Source organism: Marmota flaviventris, chromosome 9, assembly GCF_047511675.1.
Source record: "Marmota flaviventris isolate mMarFla1 chromosome 9, mMarFla1.hap1, whole genome shotgun sequence".
NCBI classification, from domain to species: Eukaryota; Metazoa; Chordata; class Mammalia; order Rodentia; family Sciuridae; genus Marmota; species Marmota flaviventris.
The window spans coordinates 58647875-58670927 of record NC_092506.1 but is presented as its reverse complement, the minus strand read 5'-3'; the positions used below and the strand labels follow the sequence as shown (position 1 = coordinate 58670927).

Below are 23053 nucleotides of genomic sequence, written 5' to 3'. Positions count from 1 at the left end.
AATGTGTGGACGGGATTCCTCTGTTTCTCCGTGGAAACGGGAAAACATCTACTACTCTTCCATCAAAGACAATTTTCTCTCATTGCTCTAAGAATTTCCCTAGAACTTCCTTTCCAAAAGGAGTAATAACCTCATGCCTGTCATTGTTTCTCTGTAGAATTTTACTTCCACCAGATCCCTCTACCTATCCATCCAGTCACTCTGGAGTCAGTGAACACAGAGCTGAGCACAGAATTCCAGGCACAAATATATATTTTCATGCAAAAAAATATATATATAGTGGTGTGCACCATGTGATAGACTCTGTCCTGGGCTCCAGGAATCTTAGAGAATCCCAAATTAGTTGGTTAAAATAAAAGGTGAGTTTAAAAAATCATTAAGTGAAAAATAAATATAAGTATATATAAATACTATATGTATTACCCTAATAATGTTACATAAAGTAATATAACTAAAGATGCCTATATTAATGTATAATTATAACTTCATAGATTTATGTAATTATATGTACAATACATACTTATACTTTTGTTACAATCTTTATACTTTATATGTAAATAGTATCTATGATGCATATAAAGAATACATACTAAATATGTAAATAATATATAGTTTCTTAAGTATATGAGTAAATTGATAAACACATACCCTACTTGTATATATTTTATTTATACTAATGCATGTGTATTCTATATAAAATTTTTATTTTATATAAGTAAAAAAAGTATATAATATGAAGAATATAGAAGAAATTTGTATTTGTGCTTAATAGTGCTGCATGTAGTATATGTATTATATGAGTAATGAGAAAAATGTACTTAAATATATAAGGAAGTCAAGAGAAAATTTTAAGAAAAAAAAATTGTACTAAGTCTTAAATTATTAGGAGTATTTATTTACTGGTAAATGGGATTTCTTTCTTTCCATGGGGAGAAAAAGTAAATAACATTAAAGAATACAAATGAAAGTATGGGAAAATAAAGAATAAATGATATGGCTGTGTTGACTGGAGTAGAAAAAAGAAGATTGGTTTGGAAAGATGTCAAAGCAGGAAGCACTTAAAACAACTATATTTAATGGTACAGACCATTATATTGCATCAGGTTGCAATGAGGCAGATGTGGACTCAAATCCCATTGCTGATATTAGTTCAGTCTGAGGATAGAACAGGGAATATAAATAGAAATAAGACAAGGTTGAGCCTTGCATGTCATTGTGAACTTTTTTTTTATTTCATGTCAAATTTGGTTATATAAGCATCTCTCTTGCTATAGTGTAGTGAACTACTTAGATGCAAAACTAGAAGTTGTTGGAATAATCCAGGAAGAGATGACAATAATCTTAATTAAGAGAGCATCAATGAATATGTGAGTAAACAGATTTGAGATTTTTCAAAAATGGAAATTTCCAGACTTGTTTGTTGATTGATAGCATATTGGAAAGAGGTACAACTTGGAGGAAGGTGTCCAACATAAAACTAAATTTGGAGCTGGGAATGTAGCTCAGTGATAGAGTACTTGTCTAGCATGTGTAAGACCCTGAGTTCCATCACCAACACTGCAAACAAATACACAAAGACAAGTCTTTTTTATTTATACCACTGAAATAATAAACACAAATAAGCAAGAAGGATGTTAGGAAATAGAAGACATATTTCTGACATACATCTGAGGTGAATATGAAATACTAAGATACAGATGTTGAGCATGCTGCTATATGTACTAGTCTGGAAATCAAAAGAGAAGTCTGGAGCTATAGACTTCATACTTACCAACACATGGAAGACAAATAAAACTATGAGAATGCATGATATTGTATGAAGAAAAATAATAAGAGTTTAGCCAAAGAATTTCCAAGAATTAAAACAACTATATTTAAGGAATAAATAATGATGGTGAGCCAACAGAGGACTGAGGAGGAATAGAAATCTGGAGGAGCAGTGGCCAAACCTGTAATCCCAGAGGCTCTGTAGGCTGAGGCCTGAGGGTCATAAATTCAAAACCAGCCTTAGTAATTTAGTGAGGCCCTGTCTCAAAATTTAAAATAATAAGAAAAGGGATGGGGATGAGGTTCAGTGGTTAAGGACCTCTGGGTTCAATCCCCAGTATGGAAGGAAGGAAGGAAGGAAGGAAGAGAAAGAGAGAGAGAGGAGACAATCTGGGAGGGTAATGTTAGTGACATTAATAAAGAAGGATGCAATAATATAGTGAAAATGATAAATTTGAGTATATGATAGTGAAGGTAATTATGGCCATGATGTTGCTAATGGTGATATACATGTTAGTAATGCTGAGCAAGTATTAATCAGAAATATCCTTTTGTTTCCAGCTCAGTCCTTGAGGAATGCCAGCCCAGTATCCCCTCAGTCCTCAGGTCATGGTCGTATCCAACATTACTTACTTCAGCCCCATGTTCTACCTCACTGGCTTTCCTGGTTTGGAAACCATCAAACACTGGATTTTCCTCCCCTTTTTCTGTATGTACTTGGTGGCCATCTCAGGCAATTGTTTCATTCTGATAATCATTAGGACCAACCCTCGCATGCACACACCCATGTACTATCTGCTATCCCTGCTGGCCCTCACTGACCTGGGACTGTCGGTATCTACCTTGCCCACCACCATGGGAATCTTTTGGTTCAACTATCACAGCATCTACTTTGGAGCCTGCCAAATCCAGATGTTCTGCATCCAGTCATTTTCCTTCATGGAGTCCTCAGTGTTCCTCGTCATGTCCTTTGACCGCTTTGTGGCCATATGCTACCCACTGAGGTACTCAGTCATCATCACTGGCAGGTGAGTGATCAGGGCAGGCTTGTTTGTTATCCTGTGGGGACCTGTGGCCCTCATCCCTATTGTCCTCCTCCTGAAGGTCTTTCCCTACTGTGGCTCTCTCGTCCTCTCCCACTCATTTTGCCTGCACCAGGAAGTGATCCACTTGGCCTGTGTAGACACCACCTTCAACAACCTGTATGGGCTGATGCTGGTGGTATTCATTGTGATGCTGGACCTGGTGCTCATCACACTGTCTTATTGTCTCATCCTGCACACGGTGGCAGGACTAGCCTCCCAAGAGGAGCAGCTCCCAGCCTTTCAAACATGTACTTCACATCTCTGTGCTGTACTTGTATTCTTTGTGCCCATGATGGGGCTGTCCCTCGTGTACCGCTTTGGGAAAGAGGCCCCACCTGCTGTCCACATTCTTATGGCCAACATCTACCTCTTTGTGCCTCCCATGCTCAACCCAATCATATATAGTATTAAGACCAAGGAGATTCACCGTGCCATCAGCAAGCTTCTAGGCCTTAGAAAAGCCAATGCTGAGTCCTGGGGCTAAATTTCACTGAGTACCCATATAGGCCTCTAATCAGCATTGAGGGCTTATGATAATACATCGCATTCAAACAGACTTCCCCCTGCCCTAAGTAAAGCATGGGTGACTTTCTATTTTGAGTTATAGCTTAAAAAGGCTGATCTTCTCTCGTTTAAGTTATAATGCCTCCTCTTACATCTGAGGCCTGGCATTTTTTGGTAGCATCAAAAGCTATAGAGAGGAAGACTTTATCAAGGATCATCAATTGACATACAAACACTGAAATTAAATGAAACAAAACAAATACTAAAATGGAACAATAAATAACAAAACACTCAGATCAGATCTTGGCAGATACTAGAGAAATGTAATTTGTGCTAATTGACCTCAGAAAATAGACCTCCTTCCATGCTCCTTGGGACTGCTTCCATCTTCTCTACCTGGCCAAGGTCCTTGTCATCTCTTGCTATCCTGGCTAAGCACTAACTTTGGGATCCCTGAGTCACACTGGTGCATAAGAACTCCTATACACTTCCTCAAACGTGGTTCAGATAGAACTCCCCCAACTTTTTCTGCAGTTGAACCCTTCTGACCGTGTTCTTCTAGTCAAAGCCCTGGACTCTTCTTATCTCTGGTTTTTACCTTTCCTGTGGACAACTGAGTCCTATAATTCAATCTTGACATTAAGCTGAATTCAGTGTTTCATGAATACATACATTGGCAAAAGTATATTTAGTATGTACAACATGCTGTCTAGAAATACAAATGTATTGGGTAATGACAAAATTTAGCTAATTAAGCATTAGCTTCTTCCATGTTATAGTGACAGAATCTCATCCTTTTATTGGCTGAATAGTATTACATATAATATACATATACATGTGTGTGTGTGTGTGTATATATATATATATATATATATATATATATATATATACATGTTTCTTTACACATTCATCTTCTGATTGACACTTAGGCTGATTTCACATCTTGGCTTTTTTGTATAGTGTTGCAATAAATATGGAAGTATAGGCATCTTTTTGTAATACTTATTTCAATTGACTACATACCCAATAGTGAGATTGCTGTATCAAATGGCAGTTCTATTTTCAGTTTTTTATTAAAGTACCATAATATGTTCAATAATGGCTGTACTAAATTGTATTCTCACCAACAATATGCAAAGATTCCCTTGTCTACACTTGTTAGCATTTGTTTTTCTTTTTTTTTCTGTCTTAATAAGAATTTTTTTTATTGTTGGTTGTTCAAAACATTACATGTTTCTTGATATATCATATTTCACACTTTGATTCAAGTGGGTTATGAACTCCCATTTTTACCCCATATACAGATTGCAGAATCACATCAGTTACACATCCATTGATTTACATATTGCCATACTAGTGTCTGTTGTGTTCTGCTGCCTTTCCTATCCTCTACTATCCCCCCTCCCCTCCCCTCCCCTAGCATTTGTTTTTCAATAATAGCCATTCTAACAGGTATGAAGTGATATCTCATTGTGATTTTATTTGCATTTTCCTGACAATTAATGATGCTGAGGGGTTTTTTTTCATATGTTTTTTGGTCATGTCTTCTAACAAATGTCTCTTCAGATCTTTTGCCCATTTTTAAACAGGGATATTTTCAAATAAGAATATATATTCATTTTTAGTATATATATATATATATATATATATATATATATATATCACTATTAAATTGAGTTTCTTACATATTTTGAATGTTAAACACTATTAGACAAACACTTTACAAATATTTTCTCCCATTCTATAGGCTGTTTATTCACTTTGTTGATTATTTCTCAGGCTCTTGAGAACTTTTTACTTTGATGTAATCTAGTTCGTCTATTTTTATGTTTGTTACCTGTGTTTTTTAGGCCATCTCTTAAAATCATTGCCCAAATGTTGAAGAATTTTCTTCTACTACCTTTATAGTTTAGGATCTTAAATTTAAATGCTTAATCCATTTTGACTTGATTTTTATGTAAGGCATGAGTTAAAGGTCTAATTTTATTGTTCTGCATGTAGATATCCAGTTTCCCCAACATAATCTATACAATAAAATATTTTTATATTTCCATCATGGATAACTTTATTTTGACATCCAAAAGGAGCTTTCCAACCTGGCTTTTTAATCTGCATTATCCTTATCATATTTGGGAACAAAAATAAGTTCTAAGATACTGTAATTTTTTTCACCATTTTTAAATTCTCCAATTGCACAAACATACTTAATTTTTGTCATCCAATTTTACATTTTCATATCCTCCAACCCCCTAGTTTACCTTCAAAAATAGTAAATACAAAGATAATATGTACATCCAATAAATTCTTCTAGGAAAAGGAAAACTTATCACATAATAGAAGGTTTTTTGCCATAATAACATTATGGCAAAAAAGTAAGATAAATTTAGAATGTTTACATGCTAATAATAAAAAGTAAACAGAGGCAAGAAAAAGGATTGAGAAAAGAGTAGGGGAAATGGATGACAGAAAAAGCCAGAGTGTCAGTCCCATAAAATAGATGGTAGGGGAGTTTTAAGATGGGAGAAAGGACATTGATTCCCCTGGAAGAATTGTGACAGTCAGATTCAGATACATGTGTTGGAGCAGAGGAGAAAATTGAAGGAGTTCTCATTTGGTGGCCTGAATTTTCTTCTGATAGACCCATGAAACATTTTGATTCCAAGTCATAAGGCTTTTGACTCAAAAGCTTTCTGTCCATTCTCCCAGGTTCATCTATGCTAAAAAAGTTAATTTATGGAAATCTAAAAAAAAAATCCGTTATTCCATAACTTAAACTATCTATTTCTCTTGGAAAGCTCTTCCCCTTTCCCAATTTGTATAGTTTCTTCCTATTCATTGGTTTCAATCAGAGTCTGGTAAGGAACACAATGCTGAGGATATTTTTAAATGGAGATTTCATAGAATGACTTATTTACAAAATTTTAAGGCATCTAAAAAAAGAGAAATGAAAGATTCTTGGAGAAGCACTTAAAATTCAAGGGTAACATATAGAAATAGCACAGCTGCTCCCACCCTGGGCTCACCATGCAGCATGACCCTGCACTTGAAGTACTGGAGATGCGGCCACTGCTGAGAACCCAAACTGCAGATGCTCTGCAGGCACCAGAGTGCTGGCAGTTCAGGAGTTCTGACATCACTGTTGCGAACATATAGGACGTACAGTCAGCAACACCCCACCAACCTCAAAATAAGAAACCTCTCTCATTTCTTCCTGTTACTGATAGGTCAAAAAGGCTTCCCAGGAACAGACAGGATGAGAGATGAAATTTACCTCAGTAGTTCTGAACAGAGTTCAGGACCTAAGGAACCTGGGAACCCATAAGTAAAGGACATCATCCTTTAGATCTTAAAATTTATCTAAAAATGGCTTTCATCAGAGAACTTTTGTTGATGCCTGCTGTAGTGCTTTGTATGTTGCAATATATATATATATATATATATATATATATATATATATTATGAGAGAGAGAGAGATTGTGTGTGTGTGTGTGTGTGTGTGTGTGTGTGTGTGTGGTGCTAGGGATTTAACCCAGGGCATTGTGCATGTGAGGCAAGCACTCTACTGAGCTATATCCCCAGCCCCTGTGTTGCAGTATTCTATAAAAATCTTTAGGAAACTGGATCTCAACCACTTGCTCTGTCTTTAGTGCTCACCAGATTATGAGCTCTATGAAGACAAGACACTCCATGGTCTTCTGCACTACTATTTCCTTGTGCTTATCTACTTATAAAGTGGAACTGAAATTCAATATCAAGTGTGGTCCAGCAAATTGGCATAAAATGAACCAAGGTCCTGGGTCACACATGAATGGTTCAGAACAATGTCACCAATCAGATTTTCATTCCCCTCATGGAGATGAGTGAGTTCAACTGTGAAAAATAATCCTTGGAAATGATGATCCATCAGGGCATGGTTTTGAGGAGAAGAATCCTGTAAGAAAACATAAGGTTGGGGATTATGTTACAGGGCTTGGGGGTTTCCCAGAAATTGAGGAAGCACAAACCCCACTTCCCCTCTTCAAATCTCTATTCTTGTGATCAAGTCAGAAAAATTTAAGACATGTCACTCAGAGTAACAGCCATAAATTTATTGAAGGGATAGGTAAGGGAAAAGGGAGAAAGTAGCTCCTTTCAGAGAAGAGAGGGACAGTGTGCCTCTCCTGTACTCCAGTTTTATTGGGGACCCCAGGGAAGTTTCCAGAGAGCCCCCACCCAAATCCACCTCTTGACTGACTGCAGGATAACATCAGACTTTCAAGTCCCCATTGGCATGACAACTCTAGGTCACTTTGGTCCATGCTGACTGGTTATAATTGGATTTTTAACCATAAATTCTTACAGGTTTTATGTTAGAAGAACATATTCTTATCTCCATGAGTTTCTAGATCTGGTCTTGAGAGGGTCATGAAAGTCTCCCCCTTCATGGTAACATGGGTTCTTATCAATATTATTTCTGGCTTGCATTTTCTCTTTCAGATAACAGATAGTTTGCTGAGGAATATAACATATCCTGTCCCTTAAGGCCAGGAAGGACTGTAGGTAGATGGCTTCTTGGAAAAGAAAGCATAAGGGGGTCAGCACAGTTGTCACATTTTATAGAATTATTCCCTTAACTTTGTCTTCTCCCTTTGTCGGGGAAGATGTGTATTCACATCTGTTTGTCCCCTTTGTGAATCTTCAATATATAGATGCTATTTAAATTCATAAAAATGGGAATATTATTCATGGAAAGTGAAAATAAAAGCCAAGGTGAGAGGTCTTCATAGAGAGTTACTCCTTTAACATATTAGGACAATGAAATATCCCCATGGTGTTGAAAATAATCTCCTTCTTTGGAGGAGACCCCGATTTTATTAATTCACTTCTTCATTCTTAGTCATCGAGTGACAATTATTTGCCAAGAACTAGGCTGCCATTTGAAACACAATCGTCAACAATAAAAATATGGGATTCCTTCCATTTGTGTGTCCCCTTTCCAGATAGGACAATTGATCAAAAGAGTAAATGGATAAATACAACGGAATGTAGACTATTTTGTATGCATGATTTGGGGGGATCAGTCATTTTAGTTAAGATCTGAGATTTGTAAAAAGTCACCTGTGATAAGCATGACTTGAAAATATATGCCAGAAAATGTTCCTTCATGTCTGAATAACTTGACAAGGAGATATTGTGCAGGAAGCATGTATATATGTCAATTTCAGCACAAACAGATACTGAACTCTTCAGTACCATGTAAGTCATTGCAAATAGCTGGGATTTCACTTATTTGTAATGGGACACTATTGAAGTATTAAACAAGAGCATCATAACAGCTCTGGGGGAAAATGGCCTGAACACAGAACAGGAAGAGGTAGAGAGGACAGTTATAAAGTGATCAAGAAGTTTGAAAGAGGGTTAGTTGTAGTGGCGGTAGAAGTGAAGGAAGCATAAAAACAGAACCTGAGAATGTGTTTGTGGTCTAAATAAGAATATGAGAGAAGAGAGAAAAAAAAGAAATTAACAATGATGTACAGACTTCTGACTAGTAAGCAGATGGTGACACGATTTACTTAGATGAGAAAAATTGACATTGTGGAGAATTAGAACTAGGGAAGGAGATTAAGAATATTGTTATTAGCATGTTGGGTTTGAAAAGTCTGCAAATTCACAGGTGAAGTCAATTTTTATTTGGATAGAGATTGGAAATGTGATTTTGTGAATCTTCATCATATAGATGCTATTTAAATTCATAAGAATGGGAGTATTATTCAGAGAAAGTGAAGAAAGACCAAGGTGAGAAGGTCTTCACAGATAGCTACTACTGAGTTAGAAGAGTTAAATGTAGCAAAAGAGAAAAAATAAAAGGAAGGACATAAAGATATAGAATCACCAAACCCATTAGAGGGGAATGTTTTAGAAAAGGAGGAAGTTGTCAACTCACTGAAGCTGTCAGATATGATCATGTGCAGGCAAAAACAGATTTGCCAAACAGAAGGCAGGGCCTGAGAGGAGTGGGGCTTCCCTTTATGTCAGATTCTTCTTGTTGATTTGAATTGTTATCCTATACAGATATCAATTTAAGCTTTAAAACTAATTTAAAATCTTAAGGGATGGAAAAATAAGTATATTAGCCATTTTGGAGGAAAAAAAACTAAAATGTCACTCTCTTTAAACAACAAACTTTGTTTTTTCTTTCTCAGATTACTTCTTGGTGCTCTTGCTCTGTGGCACCTCTTCTACATTCTGGAATACTAGTTAAGTAAGTCACAAAATACAGGGAATATCATTATGAGGAAAATGACATAAGAAATATAATGTGGTTCTTTAGGCTTCTGTTCAGAAATGGCAGTTGTTACTTTTCCTCACCAACGAAGAGCCCAAAACAGTCAGTGTTCAAGCCTGATAATGTTAGGGTGGTGGAGTATCTTGTACTACCTGTAAAAGGTCAGATAACCTACTGTAAATGATGGAAAATTGGAAGCAGTGATGCAATATACCAGTTTTCCTTCTCATCCATAAAATACATGCTCCCTTGTCATTTACTTTATTTTTTTTTCAGTCTTTGTTCTTAATTTTTTATTGTTGGCTGTTCAAAACATTACATAGTACTTGATATATCATATTTCACAATTTGATTCAAGTGGGTTATGAGCTCCCATTTTTACCCCATATACATATTGCAGAATCACATCAGTTACACATCCATTGATTTACATATTGCCATACTAGTGTCTGTTGTATTCTGCTGCCTTTCCTATCCTCTACTATACCCCCTCCCCTCCCCTCCCCTCCCCTCTTCTCTCTCTGCCCCCTCTACTGACATTCGTTTGTCCCCCTTGTACTATTTTTCCCCTTCCCCTCACTTCCTCTTGTATGTACTTTTGTATAACTCTGAGGGTCTCCTTCCATTTCCATGCATTTTCCCTTCTCTCTCCCTTTCCCTCCCACCTCTCATCCCTGTTTAATGTTAATCTTCTTCTCATGCTCTTCGACCCTACTCTGTTCTTAGTTACTCTCCTTATATCAAAGAAGACATTTGGCATTTGTTTTTTAGGGATTGGCTAGCTTCACTTAGCATAATCTGCTCTAATGCCATCCATTTCCCTGTAAATTCTATGATTTTGTCATTTTTTAATGCAGAGTAATACTCCATTGTGTATAAATGCCACATTTTTTTTATCCATTCATCCATTGAAGGGCATCTAGGTTGGTTCCACAGTCTAGCTATTGTGAATTGTGCTGCTATGAACATCGATGTAGCAGTGTCCCTGTAGCATGCTCTATTTAGGTCTTTAGGGAATAGACCGAGAAGGGGAATAGCTGGGTCAAATGGTGGCTCCATTCCCAGCTTTCCAAGAAATCTCCATACTGCTTTCCAAATTGGCTGCACCAATTTGCAGTCCCACCAGCAATGTACAAGTGTACCCTTTTCCCCACATCCTCGCCAGCACTTGTTGTTGTTTGACTTCATAATGGCTGCCAATCTAACTGGAGTGAGATGGTATCTTAGGGTGGTTTTGATTTGCATTTCTCTGACTGCTAGAGATGGTGAGCATTTTTTCATGTACTTGTTGATTGATTGTATGTCCTCCTCTGAGAAGTGTCTGTTCAGGTCCTTGGCCCATTTGTTGATTGGGTTGTTTGTTCTCTTATTGTCTAATTTTTTGAGCTCTTTGTATACTCTGGATATTAGGGCTCTATCTGAAGTGTGAGGAGTAAAGATTTGTTCCCAGGATGTAGGCTCTCTATTTACCTCTCTTATTGTTTCTTTTGCTGAGAAAAAACTTTTTAGTTTGAGTAAGTCCCATTTGTTGATTCTAGTTATTAACTTTTGTGCTATGGGTGTCCTATTGAGGAATTTGGAGCCCGACCCCACAGTATGTAGATCGTAGCCAACTTTTTCTTCTATCAGACGGCATGTCTCTGATTTGATATCAAGCTCCTTGATCCATTTTGAATTAACTTTTGTGCATGGTGAGAGAAAGGGATTCAGTTTCATTTTGTTGCATATGGATTTCCAGTTTTCCCAGCACCATTTGTTGAAGATGCTATCCTTCCTCCATTGCATGCTTTTAGACCCTTTATCAAATATAAGATAGTTGTAGTTTTGTGGATTGGTTTCTGTGTCTCTATTCTGTACCATTGTCATTTACTTTAGCAAAAATAAAACTGAAATAAAGATATCTCAAGTGTTCCTTTAAATTACAACATCAGGTTCAGAGTCCAAACCTTATGATTCTTTCTTCATTAGATATAAATGTTGTTTCTCACAATGCAAGAAACTTTGGACTTCAGCAAATTATTTGTCCAAAACACTTCAAACATAAAATGGTTGAGTCAGTCAGGCTAATTACATATTCCTATTTGGAAGGGTTGGGCTAGAGAGGAAGCTAGTAACCAACTTCTGATGGCTGTCCTAAGACTTTGGGATCAGAAACTTTAAAGAACCTAGACCTTGTAAGTAGAAAATATTCCCTATGTCTGTTTCCCATTAAAATTCATCTACAAAGTGCTCATTCTTCAATATATCATCTTTGATGATTATAATAAATTTCCCATTCAAGAGATGATTACCAGCATTTACCATATTACCTTTATGATTTAAGATAATTTAGTGGCTATTTGAACAGTTGCTAAACAATCATCTGCATTTTGCTTTCTAAAAATAAATGTCTTTGGTAAAGTGATTTTTTTGGTAGTTTGCAGTCATAAATATACAGCACGCTTTTATTTATTTATTTTTATGTAGTGCTAAGGACTGAACCTAGTGCCTCACACATGCTTGGCAAACACTCTGCCACTGAGTTACAACACAGCCCCAGTAAAGTCATGTTTATTCACTTATTTGATATTTATTGTAGACATTGACAATGGTCTATTAAAAATAAAAATTTTATAAGCAACCAATCACATTTTAGCAAAGTTTATTAATAGATGAATGATTCTGCAATTTTCTCCTTTGGGTATACAATTAAAGGAGGAGCACAAAAAACGAAGAAAAATAAAATAGCAGAAGCTAAAATAAAAACATAGTAAATAAATTCAAAGATTCAGTATATTACATATATGCAATGGTAAGCTAGGCAGAGTATGTTGGGGATTATGGGTCAAATTTTCTGTTTTATAACAAAAATATTGCAAATACTTCCTGTGGCAGGTTCCTTTCCTTGTATATGGAGTACAGATGGAACATACCGATTCCCCTAACTAAAAAGCTAGCAGCCAGATGAGAAATAAGTAAACAAATCATTAAAACCTCTTACTACCTCTAGCACAAGACATGTTGCAGCCCAACTCTGGGAGGCAGATCTTTGCTGCCCTCTGCTGGACTATACCTACGACTATGTTCTTGAGAATATGTGTTCTCTGTCCCCATCTATTCACAGTGAATTATTTAGTCTCTTTTTACCAGCTGTGATCTCTCTCATGTATTGGGGTGGAGAGACAGAACAATGTCTAGTTGGTTTCAATGCTCAGGGAGTTTTTGAATTTAAAGTTTACAGATGATGCTCTTTTCCAACTCCTTCCTGTCTCAGATATTGATCTCCATAATCTCAAAATATTGTTTTATTTTTTAAATATTTATTTATTTTTTAGTTGTACACAATACCTTTATTTTGTTTATTAGTTTTTATGTGGTGCTGAAGATCGAACCCAAGGCCTCGCACGTGTTAGGCGAGCACTCTACCACTGACCCACAACCCCAGCCCATTATTTTATTTTTCTTATTTTTTAGATTTGTCTGTTTTCTATATTGGCTCTAAGATTCCCTTGAGTTCTCTCTGTCCCTTTTGTATTTCTAAGTATTTAGCAAAGTTGATTTTCTGCTTATTTATCGAGTCAACTATCTGTTCTCCAAACTTATTTATACTTTCTAATCCACCATCCACTCACTTATGATTCAGTTCTTACTCATTATTTGAACAAGAACTTAATGTATTTTCAAAGTCCAAGCAGTAATTCCATACTTTAAAAAACAGATTCTCTAATCCTTTAATTTCGCAGAAATTATTAATTTGTTAATATCTAGAAATGCTCTAAATTTGTGAAAGCTAATATTTAAATGACCCAGAATAGGACTCTGAACAATGGGTGACATGGTGAACAAGGGTCCTGCTTCTTCATAAGCACAAAAAACAAGGGAAACAGCCAGAACCACATGGGGGAATTAAGACTGAAATTTTATCCAACCCGTAGGTGATGAGGTGATGAGGTATATCCCTGAATCAATAACCTAAGGGAAGAAGTCCCAGCTCTGAGTAAAAGCTGCAAACCTGTACAAGTTTACAAACTCTGAGTTCAAGTTTGCAAGCTGCAAAATCAGAGAAGGCCTTAGACCCTTCTCTGCCAACTTTAGAACAAGGTCCTTTCTGTCTATGCCCATAGAATACATTGTTCTTGACCAATGAAGATTAAGATATTGGAATGAGTAGGAAATAAACATTAAAGTATTTAAGAAGAATTTGGAAAAATATGCATGTACACTACACAAACATATGTGAAAAGATAATTGCAATACATGCATACACATATAAAGACATGAATGTATACACTTTCAACTGGTACATGTGGAAAGATATACATGTTCATGGATTCATGTAAACTTGCATATAAAATTCTACATGAACAAGCACGGTTATGCCTGTACCTGAATATAAATGAATGAATATTTATGTGTTCATATATATTTACATAAACTTGCATGCTTGGGCATGCACAAAAATCATGTTCATGTATACACATCTTTTCCTATATTTTCTCATAATTTTCTTCTCGGAGAACACCTCTGAGATCCTCTGCTCTTGATCCAATTATTCCTTCAGTCCCAGAGGCAGCTTATTCTTTGAAGCCTGGTTTGCGTGTGTCTCCCAGGAAATGGACTACCAACATTGGGAGAAGAAAGATTCATTCTAAATTCAAGCTAAATACAAAGGTCAGTCGTCACTGTCTCTGGCTAATGAGCTAAAAACTAAGCTGAGACAGACTGCCCTCAAATTCAGTAATTCTTCCACTAGGGTCTTGATTCTAAGTTGGTTTTCATTCTTTAGAGTTGTTACCCTCCTCTTTTTGCCTTCTCTAAAGCATCCTTGTGGCCTCCAGTTTCTATCTTCTGCAGCTAGCTGTACATACTGTGGGGCCTGCTTACCCCATAATCCCAGCTCCTCTGAAGATCCCTGCTGTCCACTCCTCCCTAACAGAACTCTGGTGACCCAGCTCCACCCCCACTCCTGCTTATCTATTCTCTCTCTATAGGGCTTTCCTTCAGCTTCCTTCCCTCCTAACTTTAATGACAGTTTTGTCAATGAATAACTCTGTGACTTTGGTAAATCACTTGAAATGCCAATTTCTCACTCTTTCAAGGTATAAATGAGTGTGATTAGATCATTCAAAGGAAGCAATCAATAATGTGAAGATGAATGGGAAAAATCTTTACCCCATGCACCTCAGACAGAGCATTAATGTCCAAGATATAAAAGAACTCAAAAAACTTAACACCCAAAAAACAAATAACCCAAATAATAAATGGGCTAAGGAACTGAACAGACCTTCACAGAAGAAAAAATACAATCGGTCAACAAATATATGAAAAAATGTTCAACATCTCTAGCAGTTAGAGAAATGCAAATGAAGACTACTCTAAGATTCCATCTTACTCCAGTCAGAATGACAATTGTCAAGAATACAAGCAACAATAATTGTTGGCGAGGATGCGGGGAAAAAGGTATACTCATACATTGATAGTGGGACTACAAATCGGTGCAACCACTATGGAAAGCATAATGGTTGATTATGTGGAGATTCCTCAGAAAACTTGGAATGGAACTACCATTTGGCTCAGCTATTCCATTCTTTGTTTTATACCCAAAGGACATAAAATCAGCATATTATAGCAATACAGCCACATCAATGTTTATAGCAGTACAATTCACAATAGCCAAGCTATGGAACCGACCTAGATGCCCTTCAACAGATGAATGGATAAAGAAAATGTGGTATATATACACAATGTAATATTACTCAGCCTTATAGAAGAGTGAAATGATGGCATTTTCCAGTAAATGGATAGAGCTGGAGAATATCATGCTAACTAAAATAAACCAATCCCAAAGAACCAAAGCAAAATTGTTTTGTCTGGTATGCAAATGCTAATTCACAATGTGGGGGGAAGGAAGAATAGAGGTACTTTGTCTTAGAGAGGAGTGAAAGTAGGGGAGGGGGTTTAGGAGTAGGAATGATAGTAGGGTGAATAGGACATTATTACCCCATGTGCATGTAATATTACAAGATTGGTGTAACTCTACATCATGTACAACCAGAAGAATAAGAACTTATATTCCATTTATGTATAATGTGTCAAAATGCATTCTACTGTCATGTATAGCTAACTACAATTAAAATAAATTTTTAAAATAATTAATAAGACAATGTATATAATGAAAACAGACATAAAACACCTTTCCACGATGCCTGATATGCAGTATTAAATTAGTGCATTTTATTTCCATTCCTCCTTGCTCTCTTCTCTACCAAACACCAGGCTTTATCTATAATACTGCACAGTTGACCCTTATACCTCACTCATTAGCACTCATCTCTGACTTCCTGCTATCTCAGCTCCACACATAAAATTAAATTAAAAGGGAAATTAAATTATCTTTTTCCTTCAAAAGTTTCTGTAGTCAACCAAAGAAGACAAAGTATTTTTTCACTAATTCCTATCCCACTGTGTATCAGTGTGCATCTTTCTTCCTGCTTCCTGCCAGGCTTCCCTTTCCCTTTTCATGCCACAAGCCACAAAGATATACTGCAAAAATGGGCTCTAGTCTCTGAAGAAAACCACTAGAAGAAATTCATCTAAGTCACTGAATTGCAGTTAGGAACCAAGTGCTAGGTTAGGGAGACGTGCTGTGAGAGGCGTGCCTGAGTGAGGGCAGACATCATAGAACTGACATCTGAGCAGGATCTGAAATAAGGAAGGTGGGTGCATTTGAATTAAAATAGAATTTCTAGTTAAACTGAAGGCTGGAGTGCCCAAGAAAGGGAAAAAAAGAAAACAGAAAACGTTGCAGAGAAAAGTGGGTGGGGAGAAGAAAAGCAAATGATAACAACCACCAAAAAATAATAAGTGAAACTAACAAATAGCAATAGACAGGCAAGGCAAGGAAAGAAAAAAAAAAAAAACAATGCTGTATTGGAACACACCAAGGAGCTAAGCTAAGCCTCCATCAGTAGAGGCTCACAGGCATTAAGAAGTGTCATTCAATGAAATTGCATGCATGAGACAGACTCTTCCTTCCATCTTGAACAATGAGATGGGGAGCAAAACTCATCATTCTTCTTAATAATTCAAATTGATGCCACTTACTTCCCCTGCACCAGACTCTTCTAAAGTCCAGTGGGTAGGTATTTTAGAATCACTTTTATTCACCTTTTAATTGATACTCATGAAATGAACACAGCAGCAAACAGACTATAAAGATGATCATTGTAAGTTTTAGGCTGGAGTCCAAAGAAGATCTCCCTCCCTGTAGCCTATATTATGGATGGGCTTATTTTCTCTCTGGTTCCTTCTACATGTCAGTTGAGGCTCAGTGTTGTCACAGTTTTACACAGCTATTAATTTCTCATGCAAATAATTGTGTTGTTATCATTCTCGAAAGCTCAGAGGAACTCATGGAAAGTAGTGAAACTTTATAACATGAGAAAATCATTTTTTGTTCTGTTTCAGAGAACAAGATCAATTATTTCTTGGAGGCATTCTAGATTCTTGAAAGATTTCAGTATAATGAGTCTGGGTCAAAAATTCTGGGTTGATATCTTCAATATAAACAATTTTAAGCAACTAAGAAATTGCTTGATATTTAAAAATCAAATATTATCCACAATAACAGGGCAGTATTAAACGAAAAAAGCATGAAAATTGTCTCAACTGTACTGATGATATTATCATTTCACCAACAATAGCAGCATTTAGCAGAAGTGTATTATTTGCAAACTTCTCTTTAAGCCTAAGTTCAGACTATAGGGCCAGACTTATAATACCCTTGCTTTACAGATGGAGAAATGGTGATCCAGACAAGAAGTGACAGGCTAGGTCTCCACTTGGGCAATAAGACCCAATATCCTACAGTGTTACCTCTTAAGCATACTGCTCTAAAATCCAAAAATGCAAGACATGAAGTCTGAAATCATAAATAAAGTATATAATTAAAATAACTAGTGCCATATAAGCAATCAAAGGAAATTCTCGAAACTGTCTCAAAATATTAAGCATTATAAAGAAGAAGAAAATTACTTAGGCTACCAATATGCTTCAGTGAAGGACTGAATTGAAAAGGAATACACACCCACTGATATCATTTAGAGAAGAAACAAAGCCCCGAGTATCAGGGTGGTCCTATAACAAGGAAGACTTTATGTCATTATTGACGTTCATTCCTCAATGAGAAGTCACGTTCTACTTGGAAAACCTGTCTCCCACATGGTTGATATTACTTCCATGTAGCCAATGATTATTGCAGTTTATAAGGCTCTTTTATATGTGTTAATATATTCACTCTCTTAGTGTATATATATGTACACATATATATATATATATATATATATGTATATGTACATATATAACACACACACACACACACACACACACATCCTTATTTTACAAATTTAAAAGGTCGAGTTCAAAGATTTATAGAAAGTTGAAGCCAGAGGCTTAAAACCACATCTGCTGGTTCAACTCTGTCAGCAGTTCAGGACTGAGAAAAAGATTATTCAATTTTTTTCTTATTTTTTTCCTAACACAGATTTTGATTAATCTTCTATCTTAAGGTGTGGAGGTTTTCTCACAGGTACATCTTGATAAACAAAGGTCTCTTCCTGTCTTCTTGAGAAATGTATTTCTTTTGGATAATGTAAGTAGATCCATGCTGTCTTCCCAGGTAGGGGTTCAGAAGATATCAGCACATGAATTTAAATTTGGGAGCCATGATGGATTTAAGTTTCTGTCATCATTTTTGCAGTTTCTGAAACATGCTCTGAAGGAGTCATAGTCTTGTCCAGCCTTCCATACACATAATAAATATTGATTAAATATGTTCCAATATGTAGGTTGGCAATGGAAAACATTTCCCACTGGATAGAATACTTCTTTGCCTTAAGAAGGATTACAGTGGGCAAATCCTTCTTTCCACTAACTCTACCATAGTTTTTTTTTGTCCTATACCTTCCTTCATCCTCATGTGGAAAATCCAAATTAATTATCCAGAAAATTGTGGAATGAATATTTTAGAGATGTTTTATCCAAGAAAAACCAGATAATTTGCATCTCCATTGGACAGCTGGGTTTGATAATGCTTGGAGTGGCAGAGATGGGTACTTAGAGTTTTCTCTGTTTTTCGAACTATGTTAATATTGAACTAATTTCTTTTTCTCTCCACTCCTCATCAGTCACTGAAAATTCAACATGCTATTAACAAGAATTTATACAGTGTCAGAAACATTAGAACTTTATGTCAGTATTTTCAGTCACCTTTTTAAAGCTACTCAACACCATCTATTGCTAGTTAAAGGGGGAACATTAAATTGTTACCAGTTATGTATGATGAGATCACTGTAAGAATTAGTTTGAACTACTTATATTATCTTATTCCAGAGATACCCCTATTTCTAAGTCACGACTCCACATTTTCATATTGTGTTAAAGACCAAACTGAAGTCATCATGGAATGGGAAAAAGGAAATGAGTCTGTACATAACAATAAGCAGAATTTGCAGGTCCTTCTCATTGAGCACACTTGGTGTTCTCTGGATGTTTTTGGTGTTCTCTGTGCCCTGCTCCCTTTTTGATAAATACATGTTCATAAAAGTAGTAGTTAATAATCACAATAAATTGTTATATTATTTCTCTAAGATACAATTGTCCTACAATCATTATATAGCCAATATCTGAGGTGTGCTTTTCAAAAGTCATTTATTTGTACATGTTAATTACACAGAATAATGGATTTCATCTGGCACATTTGTCCATGCATATAACATAGCCTGGTTAATATTACTCTACAGTATCTCCCCTTACCCTCCTTCACCCTCTCCTGTTCCCTTTGCTCTACCCAGTGGTTTCTCTTCCATTTTTGTAACTGCCCCTTTTCCCTTTGTTTCTCTCTAGCTTCAACATATGAGAGAAAACATGATAATTGACTTTATGTATCTGGTTTATTTCACTTAAAATCATACTCTTTAGGGCTATTCATTTTTCTCCAAACTACATAATTTCATTCTTTCTTAGCTGAAAAAAATCTCCATTATACATATGTACCATATTTTCTTTATCCACTTATCTGTTGATGGACATCTAGGCTGCTTCCATAACCTGGCTATGGAGAATTGTGCATACCCATGTTTACGGAATACTTTTTTTAAGCAGCATATGTTATAAGTAATTTATGTACCTTAATTATCATACTAGGTAAATATTATTGTGCTCATTTCTATATCTTTGCTTATTTCCTGTAGAGGTCTCTGGATATTAAGAAAGGGTGATGTAATTACCTGGATAATTTCTCAGTGGACCTGACTCCCTGCCTATCACTTTACTCTCAGGGCTTCTGATCAGCTTACAAAGAGGGAGGCAGCACCCCAGCCCAAGAACTGGGAAGGTAATAATGCCAAAGTGGTGGTTGTTAACATGAGCTTCCCTGGACCATTTGATGCCTGTGGTGAGTGATCAAGCCACAATCTCCCATCCCTGCCTCCTCCTAAAGCAGTTTCCAGGATTCCCACCCCTGCCTCACTCTTTGGAGCCCTCTAGATTTTTCCATAATCAGTACTTTCCCTTAAGAGGGATTACAGAGGGCAAATCCTAGCTATCTGAACCTGTATGGTAGAATGAGCATAGTGTTTTCCTAGGCTTAACAGCTGGTGAAGAGCAAAACAAAAATATCAGATGACACCATGGGTCAAAATAGTTTTTCCATGATATTATTGTGGGTTACTCTCACAATGCATATGTCTTATTTAGATGCTTATTTGTTAAGTGGGAACTTTGTCTTCTTGCTTTCCTCACAGATGTGCTCTGAGTATCAGTGAGTGATAAAGGAAGAACACTTTTAATAGAAAGTAAGAGATAAGCTGACCATGATTGATCTTTTCAAAGAATGCCTTGGAAAAGAAATAGTGGGTTGAAAGGATACTAATATTTACTGATTGTTAAAGGATCATGTTGAATAGTCATAGCCATTGTCTGTGGTAGATAGTAACATCTTTATCTTAAATAACAACAAAAAAAAACCACAAAAGTGCACAAAAGTAAAATAAGTTACGTTGCACATAGGAGTCACCTCCAATCCAGTCTTGCTTCAGGGATATTAGAATCATTGTATCATCTTTTTCTTTCTGCTGATTTTTCTGTCCTGTTATACTGGAGTAAACACTAAATGACCCCTTTTGTTATCTCCCATACTGGAGTGCTCTTGTTGAATAAATCCTAAACTCGGAGGAATGATTGTGCTGAGGATCTCTTTCAAAAAGGCCTGGCCTTATACTATCTGGTTTGGGAGACTTGAGATAAAGGTTGACATCAATGCATAAATGCAAGAAGGATAGAAAACAAAACAAAATAGGAACACATGAGAGAGCGAGGTAGGGCAGAGAAGACCGGGAAGTAGAGACTTCCAGTATTTGCCAAGATTTGTCCCTTCTAATAATATCAGGTCACTTGAGATGTGGCAGGCAAGACAAAGAGTGCAGTTAGGAAGCACAGAGGAAAAGTTGTGTGATCCAGGGGTTTGCTGATACTCTAAGGAACTAAAAATAAGTTGTGCTTATGGAAAGAAGTATACAAAATGGACAGGGGAAGTTCCCCAAGCCTCCATCCCTGGGATGTTATGACATGTGTGATCATTTTATGAAGTCAATGATTTGCCTCTGAATTTCTCTACATTAAATTTAAGTGCAACCCTCCACAGAGAGCATTTCCTAAACTAGTATCTGCTTAGTTAAACTGCATCTGGCCATGGTAAGTGCCCAGAGATCCCCTATCTGGGCAAAAAAAAAATTATTTTTTAATTGTTTCCTCCCTATATTTTCGTATTTCTTCACAATTGTCAATGATTTGAACATCATAGTATATTAATGGTTTTCATTTTCTCCATGTTTTATTCCAGTCTTTGTCAAAGTGTTGTCTTACATACCTGTAACAGTGTCATTTTTTCCCTCTGTGTCACACTTCACTCAACTTCTCAATTTAACCTGGAAATTTTTCGCTAATTCCTCAGGTTATCAGCTGAAGTGTCACTTTCCAAAGAAGGCTTTTCCTGACTTCCAAAATAAATTAGGTTTTTTCCTTTAGGTCCCCTTTATGGTATCCTAATTTTTTTTCTATGGAACTTAATACTATTGGGAATAAAAAACCTCAGGGTATTTAATGATTGTGTGTGAATATGTGTGGGAGAAGATGTACTCTCTGATCTGTGGTTGAAAGTTGCAAAGATTTATTAAGTAGGTCCAGGACTCTATGTTGCCTGAGCCCTGTATGGTGCTTCACACAGAATTCTGGCTGGTTACAGATCTGCAGGACAGAGAAGAATTTAGTAATAACCAGCATGGGTGACTGCTGATGGCATGGGGTCACTGTTGCTAGGGAAATTAAGCAGTGGCTGAAGGAGAATTCGTATCAGGATTTTCAGGCATATTTTCATTGAGTTTGTAAACTATGTTCATGTATGAATAGTTAAACAGGTGTGTGTTTGTGTGTGCGTGTGTGTGTGTGTTTGTATTTAAGTAAATGAGTTGAAAACTACCTTCCCAGCCCCAGGATTCCTTGTGTTATTACTATATTATGACTAGTAACACTCAGTTCAATGTAGGCAGGTGGTTTTCTCCTCTGTTGCCTTCCTCTCCTGTCAGGAAGCATTCCTTGAAAATCTGTTTAGGTTCCTGGTATTGCTGTTAGAGAGAATTGAGAAGTGCACCTGAGCCAGAAAGAAGTTTCATTTGGGTAAGGTAAGTTGTTTTCGGGAACTGTGAGTCAAGGGACAATATTCATGAAAATATTTTCATGAACCTGATTCCTTCTGAATCATCCAGACCTTTGCACACAATCATTATGGTTGCTTCCTATAACTTTCAAAGCTCAGAATGGCTAAACCAGTGTAGATCCACACCCCATGCTTTTCTAGTTTAATTCTGCAGCTCACTCCAGGCTCTGTTCACTCCATTGTCTTGGCTTTGCCTTGGACTTTAATCATTCAATTACCCATACACACTCGTTTAGCTGTTTTGTATGCCATACTCTGTGCCTTGAATCTATGTATTTATAACTAATATCTGCTCACCTATTCCCAGCATTAATTCATAACTCTTGCTGAAATTGCGTCCCTGTTTGTCTCCCCAGTGACGTTCTAGGGTCAAGCATCTTGATGCCAACAGGGCAGTCATTTTTTCCTCAGCTGATTCAAGGTCACTTCAGTTTAGATGCGTACTTTTCTATTAGCCAAGAACATCCCTGTAATGGAAACTGTAAACTGCGTCACAACGGGAATCTCCTGATGATGGTAATTTGTCAACTTCCAGAAATGAGACCGTTAGCCACATGAATCTGAGTTTGTTTTCTTCTTCCCTCCCTAAATGCTCAATCATCTTTCTCCATAATAATGTCACCTCACTAGTTTATTTCTAATTTTGCAGGTGTCCCAGATCCTGTGGGATGAGATTTCAGC

The 23053-nt window shown here is 36.6% G+C and overlaps 1 protein-coding gene across 1 annotated transcript; it reads left to right on the top strand.

The window, feature by feature from the left end:
- Positions 1–2343: 2343 nt before the first annotated feature.
- LOC114082058 (olfactory receptor 51M1-like) lies at positions 2344–3336 on the top strand. The gene is given in 1 exon segment (XM_027923492.2): positions 2344–3336. A coding segment is annotated over 1 exon segment (993 nt).
- The last annotated feature ends 19717 nt before the right edge of the window (positions 3337–23053 follow it).